Here is a 24,856-nt window from a genome sequence, read left to right on the forward strand (position 1 = left end):
CGGATGTGGCGAGGCCACGCCGCCGGGCCGCTCTGGGAGGAAGTGGAGCGCAGCGGTTTAAGCAGAGCTCTGGAGTCAGACAGGCCTGCTGGAGCGTCCTGGTGCTGCCACTCGCTGCTGCATGGCCTGGACTTGTCACGTCAAAGTGCCAAGCCTCAGTTTCCTTGAGCAAGGTGGTACTCATCACAGTGCTGCACACCGTGTGGTGACATAATGCACACTCAAGTGCTGGGCACAGTGACTGGCACATCTGATGCACTCAACCAACAATAACCAGGAGCGCTTTCAATTCTCTTGTCCCTCAGCCTAATTTTATCACACTGGATTCTCTGGCCCCCTTTACATAGTCAGTGTCAAGTAAAAACAAAAAAAAAAAAAAAAAGAGGAGGAATAATTCAACCACTCAAATCAACTCTTTAATATAAACAAGAGCATTTTTAATGTTGTTGCTTGGAATAGTTAAGAATCAACATACAATAGTCTACAAAGAGGCCCTGCAAGTTTTCAAGTATAAGAAACAGGCACCTGAATCTAGGCGGGCAAAAATAAACGTTCACTCACAGAGAACATATATTACATGGGTTCCAACAAAAACGACCTCCTTTCACTTCTTACCCCCGCAAGGCTGGCAGGGGTCCACTTCCTTCCCAGACCCACCTGTGGCACAGGAGCCCAAGGCCTATTCTCTCTCGAATTCAACACCTTTGTTTAGCTATGGTTTCTTCCCTGTGCTGGGCCCTGGGACACCGAGACACATAGGGAGTGGCTCTGTCTTCAAGAACTCATGGTGTAGTAGGGGAAACAGACATCCATTGGCCTTCATTTCTGCCAGGTCTCATCACTAGGGAGGGTTTCCATATGGACTCCTGTTCTCAGGTGTGAGGGTTCCCAGGGGAAACTGTGAGGCGTGGCTCTGGCCAGCAGGCAGAAGGCTCATTTGTGCGTCTCCCCCGGGGACTATGCCTTCTCTGGCCCCCCCTTCCCTTGGGGGAAGAGAATTGCCTTCTTTTCCCTCACTCTGAATCAGGTACCCGGGTTTTCCCATTTTCAGAGACATCTCCACCCCTCACCCCCTTCACCAAAAAAGAAAGGAAAGCTTGGGGACAGCCAGTTTTAATAAACAGAGATTCATTCCTGCTAACAAGTTCCTAGTCCCCACACTAAAGACTGGCCCTGAAGGGGCAGCCGCATGACTTATTAAGACTGTGTGTTGATGGAGAGAGTGAGGATCAACAGGGACATTAGGAAGGTGAGCTCCCCCCGCCTGCCCTGCCCGGACAGCTTTTAACCCCTCCAAGCCTCCAGATGTGCAACACGGAGAGCCGGATATAGGGGCTCTCAAGGCAAGGGCCACAGGTAACACAGAGGGAAGGACAAGCCATGAGACCAGCAGACTAGAGAGGGCTGGGTGAAAGTAGGTACATCAGCCCCAGGGAATCGAGGGCACCTCGGCCACCAGAGACCAAGATCTAGGTCCCAGGCCTTCTACTAGACGTGGATGAGACAAGAAAACAGTGTGGAGATGAGTACAAATTTGATTTTGATGTCGAGTATAAAGACTTGACCATATAAGGAAACTGAAAAATTGGTTTAGTTCTGTCAACACAAGTCATTTATGCCAACTACTTTACCATTTACGTGTAATGGCCATGTTATACCATAACAATGATGTACTTTGGTTCAGAGTAGTTCTGAGTTTTATTTGATAGGTGAGTAAATGACGTTCCTGGGCACCAGCCTTCGCATTTTCTTCCTCAAGTTACATAGTCTTCTCAGCTTTAACAAATGATGAATAAATACCATTGCTTTTAAGCTATTAGATAGAGTGGGGTTTGAGGGGGTCCCTATTAGTTCAGTATTTTCCCCGATAACTTTTTATTATCAAAAAAATTATGTGGTTTTCCTGTTTCTTGTACTTAGAATTTATGACTTTTTTTTTTTACTCAGGTATTTCATAGTCATGAAATAATAGAAGCTCTAAATTCAACCTTTTTTCTTTTATATACACATAGGTACGTAGACACCTTACTAATTATTCTGATTAGATCCTAAAATTAATAATTATGTTGCTGTGCCAGCTCAGTTAAGAGATCCAATAACAAATTCCCCAGATGGCCACCACACAGTCGCTCACAGGCCTACCACCAGATGGGAGCCAGTGTCTGAAAACCCAGGAGAAGTTTCTGAAAGGAAAGAGAGATTTTTCAATGCTGTTTCAATTTCTGCTGCTATTACTTGGGGCAGTCTGATCCTCTACCCGAAAGGTTTTCTTTTCATCCGCTTTGGTAAACAAAAGAGGAATATTTAGTGCATAATTGGAGTTCTTTGGGTGAAAGGTAGTATCATAAATAAGAAATGCTTTTTTAGCCCTGGCCAGTTGGCTCAGTGGTAGAGCGTCGGCCTGGCGTGCAGGGGTCCCGAGTTCGATTCCCGGCCAGGGCACATAGGAGAAGCGCCCATTTGCTTCTCCACCCCCACCCCCTCCTTCCTCTCTGTCTTTATCTTCCCCTCCCGCAGCCAAGGCTCCATTGGAGCAAAGATGGCCCGGGCACTGGGGATGGCTCCTTGGCCTCTGCCCCAGGCGCTAGAGTGGCTCTAGTTGCAGCAGAGTGACGCCCCAGAGGGGCAGAGCATCGCCCCCTGGTGGGCAGAGCGTTGCCCCTGGTGGGCGCATGCGGGAGTCTGTCTGTCTGTCTCTCCCAGTTTCCAGCTTCAGAAAAAGCGAAAAAAAAATGCTTTTTTATATGATTGCAGAAAAATAGACCGATAACTGTTTAAAATCATGAAGCAGTATTCAAGTATCGTATGTTATCGAATGTATTTTATATACAAACTAAATAACAGCTGGGTGGAAAATTAATACCAAGGACTAGTTGATGGTCCTTTTAAGATTCGATTATCCAGTCAAACTGAGCAGGCAAGTGGCTTCAACATAATCACTACTTCAGGTGAAAATAACATAACAAACGTACGGCGGAGTCCTCTAAGGTTGTTTCGCACATATAGCAGTGTGTGTCTCTATGTAGGAAAGACTTTCCAAGCATGAAAACTAACTATAATACAAGAGCTCTACCTTTTGTTATTATTTAAATAAAATGTCATTATATATAGAATTCTTTGGAAAACTCACTTTGTTTTCCAAAATTATGGAGACCATTTTAGTTTTTTTAATCGGAGATAGAATATTCATTACAGCTTCCCGAGGGCTCTTCTAGTGGGACTGGATGAGGAGTTCATTTACAGAGTATACTTAATACAAACAACATCTAGTGGCCAAGTCCTCCTATCAACCAACCACATCCAAAAGGAAATGCAGCTCGGGAAACCCAGAGAGAGCATCACCCCCTGCTGGTCTGCCTGCTCTTCCTGTTCCCCTTAGCCTTTGGGGTGAGTAGATGAGTGTTGGGTGAAGTCTCTTGGAGGTTAGAAGATCTTGCACTCATTGATGGAGAAGAGCTTCCTTCTGTTGCGTCTCCTGGCTTGGTTGACAGCGGTTCGGACAGCACACTCAAACACCTGCTGGACCCCCCGATTGCTAAGGGCTGAGCATTCCAAGTAGCCCTTTGCTTTCACGTCCTGGGCCAGTCTCTTCCCTTCTATGGCACTGATGCAGGAGGCCCTGTGGGTCCCCATCTCCCGCTGGTCAGTCTGGGTGGCCACCACCAGCACAGGGGTACAGGGCAAGTTGCTCCTGATTTCACCAATCCACTTGTTCTTCAGGTTCTGGAAGGAGTTATGGTTAGCCACAGAGTAGCACATCAGGACCACATCAGCCTGCTGATAGGACAGGGGACGGATGCTTTTGAAGGCGTCATTACCGGCTGTGTCCCAGAGACCCAGGCTGATCTGGATGCCATCCATGAAGACGTCCACGCCCGTGTTCTCGTACACCGTGGGCTTGTAGGCCTCGGGGAAGGTCTCTGAGGTGAAGCGCACCAACAGGGAGGTTTTCCCCACAGCGGAGTCTCCCACCAACACACACTTGATGGAACTCAGCATCTTCCCAGCCTGGACCCCTAGTTACAAGTTCAGAATCCCTGAATGGCTGAAGCAAACGCCATGCAACACAGGGAATGAAAACCAGAGGGGGGTTGGTGTTCTCAGGACCTCCAACAGCAGTGTGCAGAATGTTACTTCTCTCCGTCCATCCGACTGAGACTTCAGCTACTTTGAAAACCTCCAAAGCCTGGTCTTCAACTGGAACAGAAAGAGAAGAGGGAAAATTGAGTCTTTCCTTTGTTGACGACTGGGCACCTCCTCACTGGCGAGCTGATTAAACACGGGGCCCACCTCAGGGTCGCCGTCCTGCCACACCCGTCTAACCCACTCTTCTCCAAAGACTATACTTTCAGGGATCACTTCTCTAGTTTGTTACTAACCCACTCTTCTCCAGCAAAGAAAGCTGGGATGTGTTATCCCCCAGCTCATGCACCCACAACTCCACCCAGTCAAGAAGCAGAGGCTGATTTTATCTCAAAAATCAGCCTAGTGATAAAAACACAGGCAACTGCTCTGATCACAACATGAAAAAGACCTCAATAGCAACCTGGTGTGTGATGGAGACGTTTTCAAACAGCTCTCTCTGGCTTCCGCTCCAAGCAGCAGGGAAGGCAGCTGACAGCACGCTCTGTCTTCAGTTTCTAACGGATCGCAGCCACTTTGGGAACTGCAAGGAAGAGAAATGTAATGGGCAAATGATATTAGATGTACTTCCTCTCATTTATTGATTAATCAGCCAGTCCTTGGTTTATATGGGAATTTGTGTTGAGGTCAGAGAAAAGATTACCAGAACTCTAAAGTTTTGCTATTTATTTTTCCCTCGAGGCTTTTCCAAACATAGGCTACTGATGTAACGAAAAAGGCACTGTCCTTGGCGTCTTCTGCATCTGAGATCAGACTCCATTCTTTTCACAACAACCTGGCTTTGACCACACATTCCTTATCTCCAAGCCTCACTTTGCACGTCTGCAAGATTATGATACATTTAGGAACTGTTTCTCAGAGATGTTGTGAGGATTAAATTATTTAGTTCTTTCAACGTTTTTGGATAGCTACTTATATATCAAGGACTCTGCTAGGCCCCTGGTTAAGCAAAATAACTTGCTTAACAGTAACCACATTCAGTGCCTGTCACTAACACAGGGGTGCATAGATATGACAGACTCTGAACTTCATGGAAGGGTCAAGTGAATTCTCATTCACTGCAGGTGAGAGAGTTCTAGACAATGAGATCAGCTACGGAGACAGTGGCCTGTTTGCCAAGGGACATCATCGCAAGGCCAGCCCCATTCAGAGAGAGGAAAAGTCCTTTAGACCAAAATGCAGAGTAAAGGTTATCCATACAATCCGGGTGTATCGGCTCTCCGCTGGTGGTCCCCTGACACGTCACACATAAAGAAATGATGTAGAGCAGGCCTAAGAGGTCAGCTTCAGTTTTTAAAAGTCACTCCCCTAAATACCGACACTTTCTTCCAGGACATTTCTATCCTTGTCAACCCACAGTCTCTGTTTAATTAACTAGAATAGCCTTTGCAAACGAGTTAATCAAATAAATAATTTATATGATTTTTACATATTTATTTTTCTTAACCTCACGAGAGCTGAGTGTTCTTAGCCCAGTTACTTGACCTCTTTGAGTCTTGGCTTTGTTCATAAAAATGAGAACAAGAAAAGCACCTTTTCCATGTAATTATTGTAAGGATTCAGCATGTGGTGAGTCTGGCTGAGCACAGAACCCGGCACGTGGGATTTATAGAAAGCCACCGTGTTACCTACTTATTTAAAATACTAAATATTGAAAGTCCATAGCATGGGGGTCGGGGTGTCAAATGTTCAGCTGGATTCTATGTGAAGGCTCACACTGGGTCACTCTCATGCCTGATGGTCCTGGACGTTTGAGCAAGGTCTCCCTGGGGCTCCACTGGGCCTCACACTGTAGATCCTTAGACTTACAGACAACTTAAATATACGCTTTTGTGACCTCCTTGTTACTTAGTTCAACACTAAGACCTCTTAAGACATTTTTACGCTCTATTTTGACCCCAGTGTAGCAGGACCAGAAGTAGGAAAAATGTACATGTGCCAGACTTTTGGTTATAAAGTAAAATCTTAATAGTTGGAATAAAAGCCAAATTTCCTGACTAAATACCGCAGAAAGAAATCAATGAGGCAGATTGTTAACACAGGCTCTAAAGTCATGTCGATCTGGTGTTAAATCTGGGCTGCCCGAAGGGACTACCTGTATGATGACCTTAAAAGACTATCTTAGCTTCCCTAAGTGTCAGTTTCCTCCTCTGTAAAATCAAGGTAATCATGCCTACATCACAGGGTTGTTGAGAGGGTTAAGTGTGCTTAGATGTATAAGATCCTTAGCATAGTGCATAATATAAACATACGATATGTACATAGTCAGCACAAGGCAAACACACAATAACTAGTCCTTATTATTATTACTGTTAGACAATAATTACCAAATATAATAACAAAAAATTATAAATGATAACTGAGAAATTTGAAGTAGCACTAAAGAGGATTTTTTCTGGCAAAGGATACTCTATGTATCCTATACTCAGTTATGACTACAAAAAGAGGGAGGTTATTCTTGTAGTGTAAATATATATAAATATAATGTGAACAAAGAGTTCTGTCAGAGCTTTGCTGTCTAGAGAACTCCTAAGAGTCAGACTGGAGAAACAGGCTCTGTTCATCAAGTGACCTTCATTCCCTGGCCCGCTCTGACCCTCAGAGGCACATCGCGTCAGCTCTCAGGGCCTCAGTTTCCCAAACAGTAAAGTGGTTAAACAAGATTAGCTTTCTCTGTGGTTCTGTTAAAACTGAACCCAAAAGAGAAAGCTTTATTGCCTGTTACAGTGAATACAAGAACATAAACCTCTACTTTATTCTGTTGCGGTAAGGGCGGAAGATAAACTGTTGATAACATGCGTAGCCTTCAGCAGATGGCTAAATATGGAGCTGGGAGAGGAGGGCAGGGGCGGAGCTCTGGTCCAGGTTAGAGCAAAATACCCTATATAGAATCATCTTCAGATGGTGTGTCACATGTGCTCAAGATGGAGCCGCTGTGGGTCACATCGTCAGTGGGCAAGGCTCATAAGCTTGATTTCACTGGAATTTCTCCTAAAGAGAGAAATCTTTCCTAAAAGGGTTACTGGGTGAAAACAGAAGTGGTTTTCAGTGGTCTTTCACATGTGATGATCTGGCAGGGGGGCCTCAATTATATGTTACTGAGAGTGACTTCAGGTAGCGCCATGTGGGACCACTGAGTGACTTTTTTAGGTCTTAAAGCAGACTGGGATTAAGGAACCTTCCATGTTGGAACCTCACAGGTCTCAATAACTTGATTTTTCTTCCCTTTCTCCTCTTTTCATCATTTTCACAGAAAGGATGTCTTCAATAGGCCCCCACAGTTCACACACGGAGAGGATGGAACAGAGGCTTCATCATGCAAAGGCAAAGGTGTTGGGTGCTTCTGTCTACCATAGCGAAGGGACAAAGGCAGATAAAAGGGAGGGCTCAGGGATGAGCAGCCTAGTCCGTTTCATCTTCTGGAGAGCTGAGGGCAGTCCAACAGGAAATCCCGCTGTCATTTTAGCCTCGATGCTCATCACGACTAACAGATACCCACCCCTCACTACCACTCTTTCTTCAGAGACACTCTGTGCTTCTCTATTTGCCTGGCAAGAGCAGCCCTGCACTTACCACACCCACCCCCAACTCTCCCCTCTTCTTGAAAATCTTCTTGGATCACCTGACCCACTGGTAGACTAGACGCCCCCTCTGTGTTGCCGTTTCAGCCTCTTTCCCCGCACCGCACCTCTGACATCATCATCATCACACTCTGCTGAAATGGCTGGTCCTCTTGTGTTTATCCCTCATCCGTGAAACTGGAATAAGGTCTGCCTTACCTTCCTTACAGGGCACTTAGAATTTCTAGGTGGAGATAATAACAATATGGCCATAATTTGTGCTTGGACTTTTACAAAGGTTTGTACGTTTGGAAATACTCTTTTGTTTGCAGAATGATAAAGCACAATATAAAACTTGGGTGAAATTATGACTATCATTTACTAATAATTATTATAGCAGGTTTTAAGTTATCTGGTCTTTATGGAGTGGCTTACTTCAAAATGCTGATGGAATCCTCAGCTGTTGTTTTTTTTTTTTTTTTAAATATAACCCCTTGGTTTGTCCCCACATACAAAACTTAACTCAAAATGTATCAAAGACCTAAATATAAGACCTAAAACAATAAATTACATAGAAAAAAACATAGGTATTAAACTGATGGACCTTGTTCAAAGAGAAGATTTTATGAATTTTACTCCAAAGGCTAGGGAAGAAATAAGGGGAAAATAAATAAATGAATAAGACTCTATGAAACTAAAAAGCTTCTGCACAGCAAAGAAACTGCCAACAAAACACAAGGCAGCCAACTAAATGGGAGGTGATATTTTCAAGTAAAAGCTCCCATAAGGGGTTAATAAATATCCAAAATATATAAAGAACTCATACAACTCAACACCAAACAATCCAGTTTAAAATTAGGCAGAAGACCTGAACAGGCACTTCTTCCAAGAAAACACATAAGTGGCCAGCAGGTGTATAAAAAGATGTTCAACTTCACTGGTTATTAGGGAAATACAAATCAAAACTACAATGAGATACCGCTACCTCATACCTGTTAGAATGGCTGGTGGGAATGTAAATCCTGATACAGCTTCTATGGAAAACAGTATGGAGGTTCCTCGAAAATTAAGAATACAATTATCATGTGACCCAGCAATCCCTTTCCTGGGCATGTACCCGAAAAATTTGAAAACATTTATCCACAAAGGTATATGTGCCCCCCTTTGGTCACTGCAGCATTATTCACAGTACCCAAGACATGGAAACAACTGAAGTGTCCTGAATAGAGAATTAGATAAGGAAGATGTGGTACATATCTATAATGGAATACAATTCAGTCATACAAAAAGATGAAATACTGCCATTGCGGCAACGTGGACAGACCTTGAGAATGTTATGCGAAGTGAAATAAATCAGTCAGAAAAAGCCTAAGAACCACCTGGTTTTGCTCATATGTGAAATTCATAGACACAGACAACAGTGTGTTGGTTACCAGAGGGAAGGGGTTGGGGTAGTCAAGGGTAAAGGAGGCCCAATACATGGTGAGGGAAGATGGTGTGACTTCGGCTGGTGGGCACACAGTGCAAAAGACAGATCATGTATCATGGAAATGCACACTTGCAAGTGATCTAATCTTATGAAACAATGTCCCCCCAATAGAAATAATAAACAAAGTAAATGTTTTCCTTTAAATTTGAAATTCTCCTGATTTTAAATAAAAATAAGGAAATATTATTAAAAATATATAGGAACCCATGCTAGTCACTGGCCAGGGTTGCACTGTCGATTACAGAGAATACATCTAAATTCATGCTCCTCTAAAGAGCTTCGGGCCAAGGACCTGCACTGGCAGCCGTCAATTCCTCCACTGAGGAAATAGATTGTGCCACACACCTGGCACATTTAGATGATTAGGAAACCGTCATGCTCCTCAGCAATTCATCTCCCGTCCAGCGCCCACCATCAGCGGCCCCTCCACAGCCTGGCAGAAACACCACAGCAGGGGCAGGCCCTGCTCCCTTTGGGGAGCTATTGGAGAGCTCCCTATGTGGCAAGAGAAAGTGAGTGCTTTGTTTGGTTCTTCCCCCCCCTCCCCCCACAGGACAGAGAAAATTCAAAAATTTGTATGCATCTGAATGTTAAAAACCCAGTAACCATCTCTAAATGTTACACTCCATACTCTTACTCAGTTTTAATTCTCTAATAATATACACTTGTATATATCATCTAAACATATTTTCACAATTTAAAAAATGTTTATTTTCAGCATAGAGTACATACTTGCCAGGTTTGAGATAAAATAGCTTTCCATTGTTTTAACAACTCACACTTGCCCAGCCAGTCCATTGCCAGCAGTCTTGGAGCCAGTTCCAGCATCTCATCATCATTAACAGCTGCGCCATGCGTGATCGTATATGGACTCAAGTTACTTTTCAGTGGACAATGTGAAATATGTTCTTAGGGGAGATATTCACAGATGTGGCATTACTGGGCCAGTGGGTCATTCTGTGACTTTTATTTACATTTTTTAGCATCTTCCAGGGATGGTACAAAGTACTTGGTATGTATTATTCATTAGTTGTTTCATTCATTTTTTAAAAAAATTTAGTTTAGGGCTTCCCCTGCGGCAGATCCTGAGGCATAATTAACGAAGGAGATCGCTGCTGTCCTCAGGGAGATTACATTTCACAACTACAGAGATTTCAGGAGGTGAGAATCTTGCCTACAGTCACACCAGAGTCGGCCTCCAAAGCCGCAGTGGATCCCTGCATCACCCCCACACCGTAATGCCCCTCAGCCCTGTCCAGTGCAACTCAGATAAAGCTGTGCTTCCTATGCAGACCCAGTGTGAAACACGTGTTTTAGCCATGCCTGCGAGCCAGGTCCCCATTCCTCCTACACATAAACTATATAGGTCTTGATATGTTACAAGAAGGTAATTATTTCTTGATTTGGAAGCTGGTTCCACAAGTGTGTTCAGTGTGAGGATTCATCAAGCTGTAGACCCACGATGTGCTCGTGTTTCTGTATGTAGATCAAACTTCAGTAAAAGTATTGTATTTTTTAAATTAAGGTCATTGCCTTTGCAGTGAACATCTTCTCAAGTATTAGTTTATTTTGTTTCCTCTTGCAAAAGTTCATTCCACTAACTCTCAAACTTTCTTTAGTTCCTCACTGCTTGTTTACAATTGCTACAAATAATGAGTAAGTTCCCCCTCAAACTCACAAAAGGAAATCACTTTCAAAACAGTTTTTGTTTGTTTGTTTGTTTTTTGGGGGGGTTGTGTGACAGAGACAGAGAAAGGGACAGATAGGGACAGATAGGCAGGAAGGGAGAGAGATGAGAATCATCAATTCTTCTTTGCGTCTCCTTAGTCTCCTTAGTTGTTCATTGATTGCTTTCTCATATGTGCCTTGACGAGGGGGGTGGGTACAGCAGAGCGAGTTATCCCTTGCTCAAGCCAGGGACCTTGGGCTAAAGCCAGCGACCCCGCACTCAAGCTGGTGAGCCCTCACTCAAGCCAGATGAGCTTGCGCTCAAGCTGGTGACCCCGAGGTTTCAAACCTGGGTCCTCCGTGTCTCAGTCTGATGCTCTATCTACTGAGCCACCATCTGGTCAGGCTCAAATCAGTTTATTTTTGTACACATATCATCTCAATTCCAAATGGATTTTGTTCTGAAAGTTTGCTTGCAAGATCCGGGTTTGCAACTTTTAATACATGTTCTCCAGAGTCAAAGATCTAAGCAATATTGACATTCCCAAGCCTAAGCCCTATTTAGCCCCATCACAGTTGAATTAAAATGGAACATCACCAAGTCTCATGGCTTTCTATTATCGCAGAACCTTAATACTTGAAGCTTCTCTGAGCCAGAGCCCTGGGTCACCCACCCCCAGGCCAAGTAGGGACCGTGGCACCCACCTTTCCCCTCCTCTGTTCCAACCCCTCCCCTAACTGGTCCCTCCCAATCCTGAGAATGAAATAATTGTCACCACGGGTCTAGAGTTCTCAGAATCAAATACAGAATCAAAAACAAGGACAGCCAGTCTGCCAGCTGCCCAGGTACCATTAAGAGACACCAGAACCTCATCTCAAAACTAAGGTGGTAGGGAAATGTAGTTACCATAACTTCTCTCAAAGTAACAAAAAGAATATTCTGAAAAACTGCTTGGAGTCCAGGGTACAGCCCCCATGGGACATGCTCAAAAAAGGTTACATGGTCTCTGAACTTCTTTCCAAAGAATGTGAGTTTCATTTACCAAGGGACTCATATTTTCTCAGTTGGCTCTGCATGTTTGGGGCCCAAGTTGAATTGTTTGAGAAAGAGAGAGCAAAGAGGCAGAGACACACATATCTAAACGTCCATGATGTAATGATGCTATAAATCCAGGTTGACAACCTATGACTCACCCACGGGCCAAACCTCACATCTGTTTCTATGTGGCCCATGAATTAAAAATGGTCTTTACTTTTTTTTTTTTTTTTTTAATAAATTTTTATTAATGGTAATGGGATGACATTAATAAATCAGGGTACATATATTCAAAGAAAACATGTCTAGGTTATTTTGTCATCAAATTATGTTGCAAACCCCTCGCCCAAAGTCAGATTGTCCTCCGTCACCCTCTATCTAGTTCTCTGTGCCCCTCCCCCTCCCCCTAACTCTCTCCCTCCCTCCCTCCCATGTCCTCCCTCCCCCCCCCCCCCACCCTTGGTAACCACCACACTCTTGTCCATGTCTCTTAGTCTCATTTTTATGTTCCACCAATGTATGGAATCATGTAGTTCTTGTTTTTTTCTGATTTACTTATTTCACTCCTTATAATGTTATCAAGATCCCACCATTTTGCTGTAAATGATCTGATGTCATCATTTCTTATGGCTGAGTAGTATTCCATAGTGTATATGTGCCACATCTTCTTTATCCAGTCTTCTATTGAAGGGCTTTTTGGTTGTTTCCATGTCTTGGCCACTGTGAACAGTGCTGCAATGAACATGGGGCTACACGTGTCTTCACGTATCAATGTTTCTGAGGTTTTGGGGTATATACCCAGTAGAGGGATTGCTGGGTCATAAGGTAGTTCTATTTGCAGTTTTTTGAGGAACCACCATACTTTCCTCCATAATGGTTGTACTACTTTACAGTCCCACCAACAGTGAATGAGGGTTCCTTTTTCTCCACAGCCTCTCCAACATTTGCTATTACCCGTCTTGTTGATAATAGCTAATCTAACAGGAGTGAGGCGGTATCTCATTGTAGTTTTGATTTGCATTTCTCTAATAACTAATGAAGCTGAGCATCTTTTCATATATCTGTTGGCCATTTGTATCTCTTCCTGGGAGAAGTGTCTGTTCACGTCCTCTTCCCATTTTTTTATTGGATTGTTTGTTTGTTTGTTGTTGAGTTTTATGAGTTCTTTGTAAATTTTGGATATTAGGCCCTTATCTGAGCTGTCGTTTGAAAATATCAGTTCCCATATAGTTGGCTGTCTGTTTATTTTGATATCAGTTTCTCTTGCTGAGCAAAAACTTTTAATTCTGATGTAGTCCCATTCATTTATCTTTGCCTTCACTTCTCTTGCCATTGGAGTCAAGTTCATAAAATGTTCTTTAAAACCCAGGTCCATGATTTTAGTACCTATGTCTTCTTCTATGTACTTTATTGTTTCAGGTCTTATATTTAGGTCTTTGATCCATTTTGAATTAATTTTAGTACACAGGGACAGGCTGTAGTCGAGTTCCATTTTTTTGCATGTGGCTTTCCAGTTTTCCCAACACCATTTGTTGAAGAGGCTTTCTTTTCTCCATTGTGTGTTGTTGGCCCCTTTATCAAAGATTATTTGACCATATATATGTGGTTTTATTTCTGGGCTTTCTATTCTGTTCCATTGGTCTGAGTGTCTATTTTTTTGCCAATACCATGCTGTTTTGATTATCGTGGCCCTATAATATAGTTTAAAGTCAGGTATTGTAATGCCCCCAGCTTCATTCTTTTTCCTTAGGATTGTTTTGGCTATTCGGGGTTTTTTATAGTTCCATATAAATCTGATGATTTTTTGTTCCATTTCTTTAAAAAATCTCATAGGGATTTTGATGGGAATTGCATTAAATTTGTATATTGCTTTGGGTAATATGGCCATTTTGATTATATTTATTCTTCCTATCCAAGAACAAGGAATATTTTTCCATCTCATTGTATCTTTTTCGATTTCCCTTAACAATGCTTTGTAATTTTCATTATATAGGTCCTTTACGTTCTTTGTTATGTTTATTCCTAGGTATTTTATTTTTTTTGTTGCAATCGTGAAGGGGATTATTTTTTTGAGTTCGTTTTCTAATATTTCATTGTTGGCATATAGAAAGGCTATGGACTTTTGTATGTTAATGTTGTATCCTGCGACCTTACTGTATTGGTTTATTGTTTCTAATAATCTTTTTGTGGAGTCCTTCGGGTTTTCGATGTATAGGATCATATCATCAGCAAAAAGTCATAGCTTTACTTCTTCTTTTCCGATATGGATGCCTTTTATTTCTTTGTCTTGTCTGATTGCTCTGGCCAGAACTTCTAGCACCACGTTGAATAAGAGTGGAGAGAGGGGACAACCCTGTCTTGTTCCTGATTTAAGGTAGAAAGTCCTCAGTTTTATGCCGTTTAATAGGATGTTGGCTGATGGTTTATCATATATGGCCTTTATCATGTTGAGATATTTTCCTTCTATACCCATTTTGTTGAGAGTCTTAAACATAAAATTGTGTTGTATTTTATCAAAAGCCTTTTTTGCATCTATTGATAAGATCATGTGGTTTTTGTTCTTTGTTTTGTTGATATGGTGTATTACGTTAACCGTTTTGCGTATGTTGAACCATCCTTGAGATTCTGGGATGAATCCCACTTGATCATGATGTATTATTTTTTTAATATGTTGTTGTATTCGGTTTGCCAGTATTTTGTTTAGTATTTTAGCATCTGTATTCATTAGAGATATTGGTCTGTAGTTTTCTTTCTTTGTGCCATCCTTGCCAGGTTTTGGTATGAGGGTTATGTTGGCCTCATAAAATGTGTTTGGAAGTATTGCTTCTTCTTCAATTTTTTGGAAGACTTTGAGTAGAATAGGAACCAAGTCTTCTTTGAATGTTTGATAGAATTCACTAGTATAACCGTCTGGGCCTGGACTTTTATTTTTGGGGAGATTTTTAATAGTTTTTTCTATTTCCTCCCTGCTGATTGGTCTGTTTAGGCTTTCTGCTTCTTCATGACTCAGTCTAGGAAGGTTGTATTGTTCTAGGAATTTATCCATTTCTTCTAGATTGTTGTATTTGGTGGCATATAATTTTTCATAGTATTCTACAATAATTCTTTGTATTTCTATGATGTCTGTGGTGATCTCTCCTCTTTCATTTTGGATTTTATTTATTTGAGTCCTGTGTCTTTTTTCCTTGGTGAGTCTTGCCAAGGGTTTGTCAATTTTGTTGATCTTTTCAAAGAACCAGCTCCTTGTTTTATTGATTTTTTCTATAGTTTTTCTGTTCTCTATTTCATTTATTTCTGCTCTGATTTTTATTATCTCCTTTCTTCGGCTGGTTTTGGGTTGTCTTTGTTCTTCTTTTTCTAGTTCCTTAAGGTGTGAAGTTAAGTGGTTTACTTCGGCTCTCTCTTGTTTGTTCATATAGGCCTGAAGTGATATGAACTTTCCTCTTATTACTGCTTTTGCTGCATCCCAGAGATTCTGATATGTCGTATTTTCATTTTCATTTGTCTGTATATATCTTTTGATTTCTGCGCTTATTTCTTCTTTGACCCATTCATTTTTTAGAAGTATGTTGTTTAGTTTCCACATTTTTGTGGGTTTTTCCCCCTCTTTTTTGCAGTTGAATTCTAGTTTCAAGGCTTTATGATCAGAAAATATGCTTGGTACAATTTCAATTTTTCTAAATTTGCTGATATTGTCTTTGTGGCCCAACATATGGTCAATTCTTGAGAATGTTCCATGTACACTAGAGAAAAATGTATACTCTGTCGCTTTGGGATGAAGTGTCCTGTAGATGTCTATCATATCCAGGTGTTCTAGTATTTCGTTTAAGGCCACTATATCTTTATTGATTCTCTGTTTGGATGACTGATCTAGAGCCGTCAGCGGTGTATTGAGGTCTCCAAGTATGATTGTATTTTTGTTAGTTTTTGTTTTAAGGTCAATAAGTAGCTGTCTTATATATTTTGGTGCTCCTTGGTTTGGTGCATATATATTAAGGATTGTTATGTCTTCTTGATTCAACTTCCCCTTAATCATTATGAAATGACCATTTTTGTCTCTGAGTACTTTTTCTGTCTTGTAGTCAGCATTATTAGATATGAGTATTGCTACGCCTGCTTTTTTTTGGGTGTTGTTTGCTTGGAGTATTGTATTCTAGCCTTTCACTTTGAATTTGTTTTTATCCTTGTTGCTTAGATGTGTTTCTTGTAGGCAGCATATAGTTGGATTTTCTTTTTTAATCCATTCTGCTACTCTGTGTCTTTTTATTGGTAAGTTTAATCCATTTACATTTAGTGTAATTATTGACACTTGTGGGTTCCCTACTGCCATTTTATAAATTGCTTTCTGTTAGTTTTGTATCTAGTTTGATTCTTCTCTTTTGTTTTTCTATCATTTGTTTTTGTTTGTTTGTGTTCCATACTTCTTTCCTCTGTTGCTACCTTTTTTAAGTCAAGTGTTTTTGTGGTGGTTTTTTTAAGGGTGGTTACCATTAAGTAATGAAAAGGGTACCTACCATATTCATTGTAGTACCCTATCTTATAAGTATTTCTGCACTTCATCATCCTTTGCTACTGTTAATCTCCATCCTCTCCCCCCTTTTTTTCCTTTGTTGTCACAGTTTAAGTTTGGTTTTATTGTGTTCTTGGTGGAGCTGTTACTTGTGGTGTTGTTTTCTTTTGTTCTTTGAATCTGGTTGGAAAACCCCCCTTAGTATTTCCTGGAGTGGGGGCTTTCTGTTGATAAATTCTCTCATCTTTTCTGTATTTGTGAATGTTTTTATATCTCCTTCATACTTGAAGGATAGCTTTGATGGGTATAGTATTCTTGGCTGAAAGTTCCTCTCTTTCAGGGCTTTAAATATTGGGGTCCACTCTCTTCTAGCTTGTAGAGTTTCTGCTGAGAAATCTGTGATAATCTAATAGGCCTTCCTTTATATGTTGTACTCTTCTTTTCCCTGGCTGCCTTGAGAATTTTTTCTTTGTCATTGGTTTGTGTCATCTTTATTATGATGTGCCTTGGAGTGGGTTTGTTGGGGTTAAGAAAACTTGGTGTTCTGTTTGCTTCTTGAATTTGAGGCTTTAGTTCCTTCCACAGGCTTGGGAAGTTCTCGTCTATTATTTGTTTGAGTATATTCTCCATTCCATTTTCTTTCTCTTCTCCCTCTGATATACCTATTATTCTTATGTTATTCTTTCTGATGGAGTCAGACAATTCCTGTAGGGCTTTCTCATTTTTTATTATTTTTGAGTCTCTTTCTTCTTCTCTCTGTTGTGCCTCAAGTTGTTTGTCTTCTATTTCACTAATCCTATCTTCAATCTGGGCTGTTCTGTTAGCTAAGCTTGTTACCTCGTTTTTCAGCTCGTGAATTGAGTTTTTCATTTCTGTTTGATTTGTTTTTATAGTTTCAATTTCCTTGGTAATATATTCTTTGTGTTCATTGAGTTGTTTTCTGATCTCCCTATATTGCCTTTCTGTGTTTTCTTGTATATCTCTGAGTATTTTTAAGATTTCTAGTTTAAATTCTCTGTCATTTAGCTCCAAGGCTTCCAATATGTTAAGTCTTTTCTCCATAGATTTTTCCACATCTATTTGTGTTACCTCTCTTTCTTTTGTATCCATAATATTCTATTTCCTCTTTCTTATCGGCATCTGAGGGTGGTCTTATTGATAGCACTAATTAGAATTAATAAAGAGTAAAAAGAAAAAAAAAAAAAGGGTAAAACACCCCACAAAAAAAAACAGTAATAATTTATTATTTCCCCCTTTTTTTCTCTCTTCTCTTTCCCTCCTCTCCCCTCCTCAGGGAAATATTGTGCCTATAATGGAGGGCCTGATTTGGGGTGAAGAGTTCAAGGGGCAAAAAAAAGGGAGTAGGGACCTACTAAATGCAAAAAAAAAAAAAAAAAAAAGGAAGAAAATCTTAGACAATCATAAGATGATTTGCTTGTAAGTGATGGCCAACTAAGAGATATAATGAGAGGGATAAGAGGGAATCAGAAAAAAGGACCAAAAAAGAATAATAAAGAAGAAAAAATAAAAATAATAAGTAAAAATCTGTTGTATTAAGTGGAGCGAAGACTAAATACAATGGAGACCTTGGGTTGGGAGGACCCAAAATGCCACAAAAATAAACAAACAAGAGAAAAAATAAAATAAAAACAAAAGCAAAAAAGAGAAATAAAGCCAAAAAAAAGCCTTGAGTCCCAAATTAACTAATTTGTTCGTGATTGAGGATTATATGGGAGGAAAGTAAAATGAGAAAAGAAAAAACGAATAGAAAGGAAAAAATAAGAAAAAGAGAAAAACGAAGGAAGAAATAAAATAGGAGGAGAAAAAAACAAAATAAAGCAAGACAAAAACAAACAAACAAACAAAAAAAAAACAAAAGAGGAGAGAGTGAGAGTTAAGTGTTTTGGAGTATAACCTTAAAGGAGCGTGAGGATGAAGAAGAAAAATAAAATGCAACACTCATGGGTAGTGTAGTTCAAGAAAGGGGAAGCATAAGATGGGCAGAGAATAGAAGGACCGAGGTGGAGGAAATAAAGGCAAAAAGATAGAAGAAACAAACAACAACAACAACAACAAAAAATTAGTGGATCAAGTTGTAAAGTCTGTGGGTTTTTCTTGATTTTGAGAGGTTAACTTCTTCCTTTTTCTTTTCTCTCCCTCTTCCTAGTCGGTGACTCTGTACCCCAGGCTCTGCCCCTGTGTCACTCTTAGGTAGGGATTTGCAGTTGATGGGATTCTATGGCAATGTCATATAATTGGCTTTAGTCTTGCTGGAAGTAAAGGCTTGTTGGCGTTTGCAGGGTCCAACGATGAGAGAGTTTGCTTTCCTGGATTCTCTCTCCTAGTCCCCCCTTTCTGAATTAGCAGCCTGGTGATCCAGCTATAAGACTGCAACTGCTTCTGCCTGGGGAGTAAGAGGCTCAAAGAGCTGGGAAATCCCCACTCTATCCCCACTCAGTGCAAGGCTTTGGGAAAGGCTCTGAGAGTCAGGGCCTCCAGTGTAATCAGGCGGGGGTGGGAGTCAATTGTTGTCAAGGTGACTGTTCAGCGCCTATCATTTAGTTGGACCTCTCAACCCAGGCTTTCCACACTTTGTAGCCTGTTTTTGCAGGGAAGAAGAGGCACTAGTCTCTGCTTACGACTAGTGTAGTATAGACCTTATTATCTGCCAAGTCCTTCTTGTTAGCGTTTATCCCTGAATATGGAGGCTCTATAAATCAGAAGTTGCCCCCGCCCCTTTAGCGAGAGGCACTTAAAAAATATCACGCCTCTTGTCTTGGATCGCTGAACTGAGAGAGATCTTATCAATTAGAACCAAGGGTGCGCAGATTTTATGGGTTAAGCTAATTCAGTGATTGGGTCGCAGCTGTGCTTCCGAAGGTATTTTAGGCTGCCTGCGCGCACCCCTCCCCCAACGCTTGATTGTTAGCTTGAATGGCTGGGTGAGGTGCCCCGCCCACAGAGAGAATCTCCCAAGCCTCTCCCGCTCGCCCTGCCGCTGGCGGCTGGACCGCACCAGGCGCAGGATAATGGAGCCCCCTGGGTGTGCGGGCCAGCAGGGCGCCCTGGGCGCGTGGAATGCCCAAGGCACGCGCGTGAATGGGGCGCTCCGGGCACCGGTGGCCAGCGACCCCCACTCGCAGTGTGCGGGCCGCTGGGAACGTCAGCGGTGCTCAACCGGACCGGGCGCACGCTCGGCTGCTCGCGGCGGCTCGCGGCGGTGGCTCGTGGCGGCCGCTCGCGGTGGCGGTTCGTGGCGCGGCGGCTCGCGTCGGCCGCTCAGGGCGGCTCGCGGTTCCCAAGTATATGGGCTGACTCACCGCAGGCGCACTCCCTCGCGGCTTGAATGAGCGTCGCTGTGGTAGCTTCCTCCACACCCTTGTCTCTCAGATTCAAGTGATAACAGTCCTTTTGCTTTCAGTTTGTGTGGAACTCCGGAATGCTCCGAGGATAAATTTTTCTGTTTCTAGTTGATAAATTTGTTGTGATTTAGGGGAGAGCTGTCGGACGCGCTTCTCACGGCGCCATTTCCGTGACGTCACTCGGTCTTTACTTTTTTAATGGTTCAAAAAAAACAAAAGAATAATATTTTGTGACATGTGTGTATTAAATGAAATTCAAATTTCTGTGTCCATAAAATAACATCTTATTCTCTCATGTGTTGTCAATGGCTGCTTTCTTGCTACAACTCAAGAGTTGCAGCAGAGAGTTTATGGCTCACAAAGGCTAAAATATTTACTATCTGGTCTTTTATATGAAAAGTTTGACAACTCCTGTTATATAAAGAGAGGCAATTCAGAGTATGAAGGAAAACACAGATTCTGGGTTCAGTCAGCTTGGGTTTGGCTCTAATATAGTGACTTACTGTGTGACCTTGGGTAAACTGCTTAACCTCTCTGAGGTTTGGTCTTTTGTCAATAGAAGCAGTATGCATAGTGATGCATGGACTCTGGAACCATACCACCACCAGTTCCACTAACTACTGGCTGTGTGATCTCATGAAAGTTACAAAATCTTAGCTTCTTCAACTGTAAAAAGGGAGTTATGATAGCACCTATTGTACAAATTTGTTGTATGGGATTAAATGGGTTAGTGCATACAAAGCACATAGAACGGTGCCAGACACATACTAAGTACTATGGAAGTATTAACTGTTATTATTATTCACCTTGAAGTTTTGTTGTAAGATTATCAAAACTAGTGTATGTCCAAACAGTGTCTGGAACAACTGGGCACTCACAAACAGCAACTGCTAGAGCCATATTATTATGAGCCAGTTCTATAAAACCCAGAAGAGGCAGCAATGAACTCTCGGGAGGTGGGAGAAAGGAGAGGTGATTGGGAATCTTAGTTTAAAAGGTATAAAGGATACTCTTGAAGCTACTTTGAAATTCCCTGCATTCTTAGTTTCCTAAGTGGCATAATTACCTTCACTAACTTCTCTTGGTCCTCCTTGCCCCAATTCTGCAGAATTAGCGTTTTGCAAAAGAGCAACAAGTCATAATGAAAATAACTTAAAAGAAAAGAAACTCAGGAGTGAAAATGTATCACACACACAAAACCAGATCACAAATCAAAGTAACTCTGAGAGTGTGAAAGACCCTCGGCCCCGCGGGTCTTTGCTGTCTGACAAGAAGAGGGAGCCGTGGGGGAGGACCTGCTTTAGGATGCTGTTTTCTCCTTAGACTTCAAGTAGCTCCCTGTCTGATCTTCACACACTATAAACACGAAATCTGCCTGCTCTCTGGGAGGTTCTCCACCATATTCCAGGGTTTTCCCATACCCCCACGCCAGAACCACCGCCAGCATCATCATTCAATACACATGTTCACGCCATTGGCAGTGAACAGCTCTAAATCCTCTCCTATTTGCTGACCCAATCGAGCTGAAGATGTTCTTTCCCACTCGGACTAACGTCTCCCCTCATTTTCTCTGGACTATTTCAACACACCCTTTTCTTCTGATTGTGAAAGTAATATATTCATACTATAGAACATTTCAAAAACACTGAACTATCGAAAGGCCCTAAAGGAAAAAAACCAACTACCACCTAGAACCAAAAGCTGTAAGATATTAGTGTACCTTTTCCTGTTTCTTTTTTTTCAGTGTGTCATCTTTTTTCAATACCATACTTTCTATATAGTTTGGCATCTTGCTTTTTATTTAACATTTAATCATCAATATTTCCTATACATTAAGAGTCTTTAAATATCATTTTAATGACTGTATCATATTTCATTATATGAATGAATTTAACTGACTACTTAGTTTTTAGGGACATTTTGCCTGTTGTTGGACATTTCAATTGTTTCTAATTTTTACCATAATAATCTGAGTGAATATTTTAAAAATAAATTTGTATAAATACATGGTTATCTCTTTAGTACAAATAGATATGAGTGTAATTACTGGAACAAAAGAGATAAAAAAGTGGGACCAACTTATATTCTATAAGCAGTGTACAGGAGTATTCATTTTATCATACCACCAACAATCAATCACTGGGTATAATATCTGCTAGTTTGATCTGTTGTCACTTGCATTTCATTTATGACTAGTGAAAATAAAAATTCTTTTTATTGATTGCTTACATTTTCTTTTGTAAGTCATCTGTTCTACCTCCTTTTCTAGCAAAGGAGTGATCGTCATTTCTTAATGATTTTTAAAAATCTTTTTAAATATTAAAGATACTAATCTTTTCTTAGTTAAATAAACATGTTGCAACTTTTTCTATGTGCATTTTATTTTACTGTATTTTTATTGAGTTTATTAGAGTGACATTGGTTAATTAAACTATACAGGTTGCAGGTGTATGATTCTATAACACACCATCTGCACACTGTATTGTGTGTTCACCACCCCAAGTCCAGTTTCCTTCCATCACCATCCATCCCCCTCTGCCCTCCTCCACCTCCCCCCACCCCTTTCCCTCTAGTAAGCCCCATACTGTTGTCTGTGTCTATGAGGGTTTTTTTTTTTTTGCTTTATCTCTTCACCTTTTCAACCCAGCCCCCTAACCCCCATCCCCTCTGACAGCTGTCAGTATATGTATTTTATATTCTGGGAATCCCCCAAATTCCCAGCACTCTCCCATCGTTGAGAACTCTTAAACAGAATGTAAAATAGCATGTCTCCTGACGTGGAAAGAAACAGCATGGTTAAATGACTGAAAGGTCACCTAGTTCAACCCACTCATTTCCCCATGAGGAAGAAGTGGTTTGGCCACTGGGGGCCCCGAAATTGCATCAGCTGAGTCAGCACTCTTTCCATCTCCACAGGATTTTTCCAAATGCTCTCTATTATGTCTACATTTAATGTCCCATACTTAATTTCCTTACTATTTTAAATACAAAGCATATATAGATAGCTTAGGTAGATATTCCAAACTAGCAACTTTATACTCAAAAGATAGCTCCCAGTTTTAATATAAAAATATTTTCCAAACAGATGTTCCCTTTCTCATGAACATCCTTTGAGAGATAGATCACCACTCTTTAGGGGCAGTCATTAAGCCTTCTAACATTCTCTAGAATTGAGATAAACCTTTAATTTACAAACTGCTCTAACTGTGAAACTCAAGGTGTTTGATTCTGGATATTTAGCCCAGAGCACTGAATAAATGAGGCGATTTGGTTTCAGGTTCAACATATAAAATTGCCGATAAACCATTGTTTGCAAAGGGCCCTGGCTACAGTGTCAGGTCGAAGTCAGGTGCTCATCATCATCACTGATTAGCAGTATGGCCCTGAGCACGTCACTTAACCAGAACTACAAAATGTGGATAATAGTGCATAGTTTGTAGGCTTTTTAAATTTTGTTGTTTATTGATTTTAGAGAGAGAGGAAAAGGGGGAGAGAGAGAGAGAGAGGAGGGAGAGGAACATCGATTTGTTCCTGTATGTGCCCTGACCGGACGATGCTCTAACCAACTGAGCTACCCGGGTAGGGCTAGCTTATAGGATTTTTAAGGCAGTTCAAGAGAAGCTATCCCTAGCAGAATGCCTGACCCTTAGTTGATAAGGATAACAATAAACACTCACATGGTACTTACCATAAGCTAGACACTGTTTGAAGTTCTTCATGAACGTTAGCTCATCACAATGAGTCTATGTGGTCAATATCATTGTTCTCTCGTTTCACAGTTGGGGAAACTAAGGCACAGAGAATTAAAGTAACCTGCCCAAGATGACAGTGAGCGAGGAGGGCTGTGGGTTTGAACACCAGCAGCCAGGCCCCCAAGCCCGTTCCCGAGGCCATCTTTACCTCTCATCCCACTGGCTCTCCCTTGGGGGAAGCCCACCTCCCTTCGCAACCTTGATGAAGCTAGCAAGCTGCTATGACTCCCATGTCTGCATGTCCCTGGGATTCAGACGTTAAATCCTAACCCCAAGGGCCCGCTGGGATGTGGCTAGGTCTGAGTGTGGAGCAGCCTCCATGAATGAAGTGAGTGCCCTTATGAAACAGACCCCGACAGCTTCCATTGCAGGAGGACAAAGTGAAGAAGCGCCACTTGGGACTCAGGAACTGAGCCCTCACCAGACACCAAATTTGCCCACGGCCATAATCAAGGATTTCTCAGCCTCTAGAAATGTGGGAAATAAATGTCTATTGTTTATAAGCCACCCAATCTATGACGTTTTGTTAAAAAAGAAACCCAAGCAGACTAAGACACCATGCTAAAATGAAGGCTGGAACTGGAAAGACATTTTTCAGCCATTGGGTCATTTCGTCTTTATTCCAGGCCTGGTTTCTAACAACATCTGAGGACGCCTCCCCTGAGCGGACGGCCCCTCACGCCTCTGGGAGATGTGCAAAAGCATGCCATCTTCGCAATTAGACAGAATCCTGCTGCCTACTTAATGTACTTGTCACCCAGGATCAAGTTACAATTTTAAAACTATTTTTCAAATGCAGTAAAATATTTCATGTATGAACTAAAAGTGGCATTTACCAACCGAGATGCTATTATACTCTGCAGTCTGCACTCTGCTTCGCTATTTTCAGTTGAAACTCAAAACTCCAAAAGTACATAGAATAGCAGAATTAAAGTAAACCAAGTTCTGTTTCAGATTGTCTGTAATCACTGTGCTGTCATTCTGGATTTCTGATCCACTGTTTAAACGCGGGAATATATACGTAGTGCCACAGGGGTGGGAACTGCAATCTGCCCCCAAAGTCACCGCTAAGAACTGACTTGACTTTTCATCACCACCAGCTCATGGCGGTAATAACAAGCAGACACATATTGGTCTTATTATTCTTTTTGAATTCTTGACAGACAATGCAATAATCCCTTATTGCCTGCCCCAGGGTGGACCCTTTCTACCACCCTGCCCTTGGTATGCCCTTTCCAGTAGCTATTACAATACATTTTTAAAAGCATAAAACTTTTAACCCAACAATTCCAATTCTTTAAACACATTGTCCAGTTGTACCTACATACAAGACGTA

The 24,856-nt window shown here is 41.5% G+C and overlaps 1 protein-coding gene across 9 annotated transcripts in view; it reads right to left on the reverse strand.

Moving 5' to 3' along the window:
• Nucleotides 1–415: 415 nt before the first annotated feature.
• RHOH (ras homolog family member H) overlaps nt 416–24,856 on the reverse strand; it is a 56,053-nt gene continuing 31,612 nt past the window's right edge. For 5 of the 9 annotated variants that reach the window (XM_066281254.1, XM_066281262.1, XM_066281256.1 and 2 more), the window contains 2 exons: nt 4,547–4,666; nt 416–4,197 (listed from right to left, as the gene is read on the reverse strand). In XM_066281254.1, coding sequence (XP_066137351.1) covers nt 3,424–3,999 — 576 coding nt within the window. In that variant the 5' untranslated portion in view covers nt 4,000–4,197; nt 4,547–4,666 and the 3' untranslated portion in view covers nt 416–3,423. Of the gene's footprint in view, nt 4,198–4,546; nt 4,667–8,695; nt 8,738–19,726; nt 19,959–24,856 lie in introns of all 9 variants that reach the window. The other 4 variants (XM_066281257.1, XM_066281261.1, XM_066281260.1 and 1 more) reach the window with 3 other exon arrangements.

The sequence above is a fragment of the Saccopteryx bilineata genome, chromosome 5, assembly GCF_036850765.1.
Source record: "Saccopteryx bilineata isolate mSacBil1 chromosome 5, mSacBil1_pri_phased_curated, whole genome shotgun sequence".
Lineage (NCBI taxonomy): Eukaryota > Metazoa > Chordata > Mammalia > Chiroptera > Emballonuridae > Saccopteryx > Saccopteryx bilineata.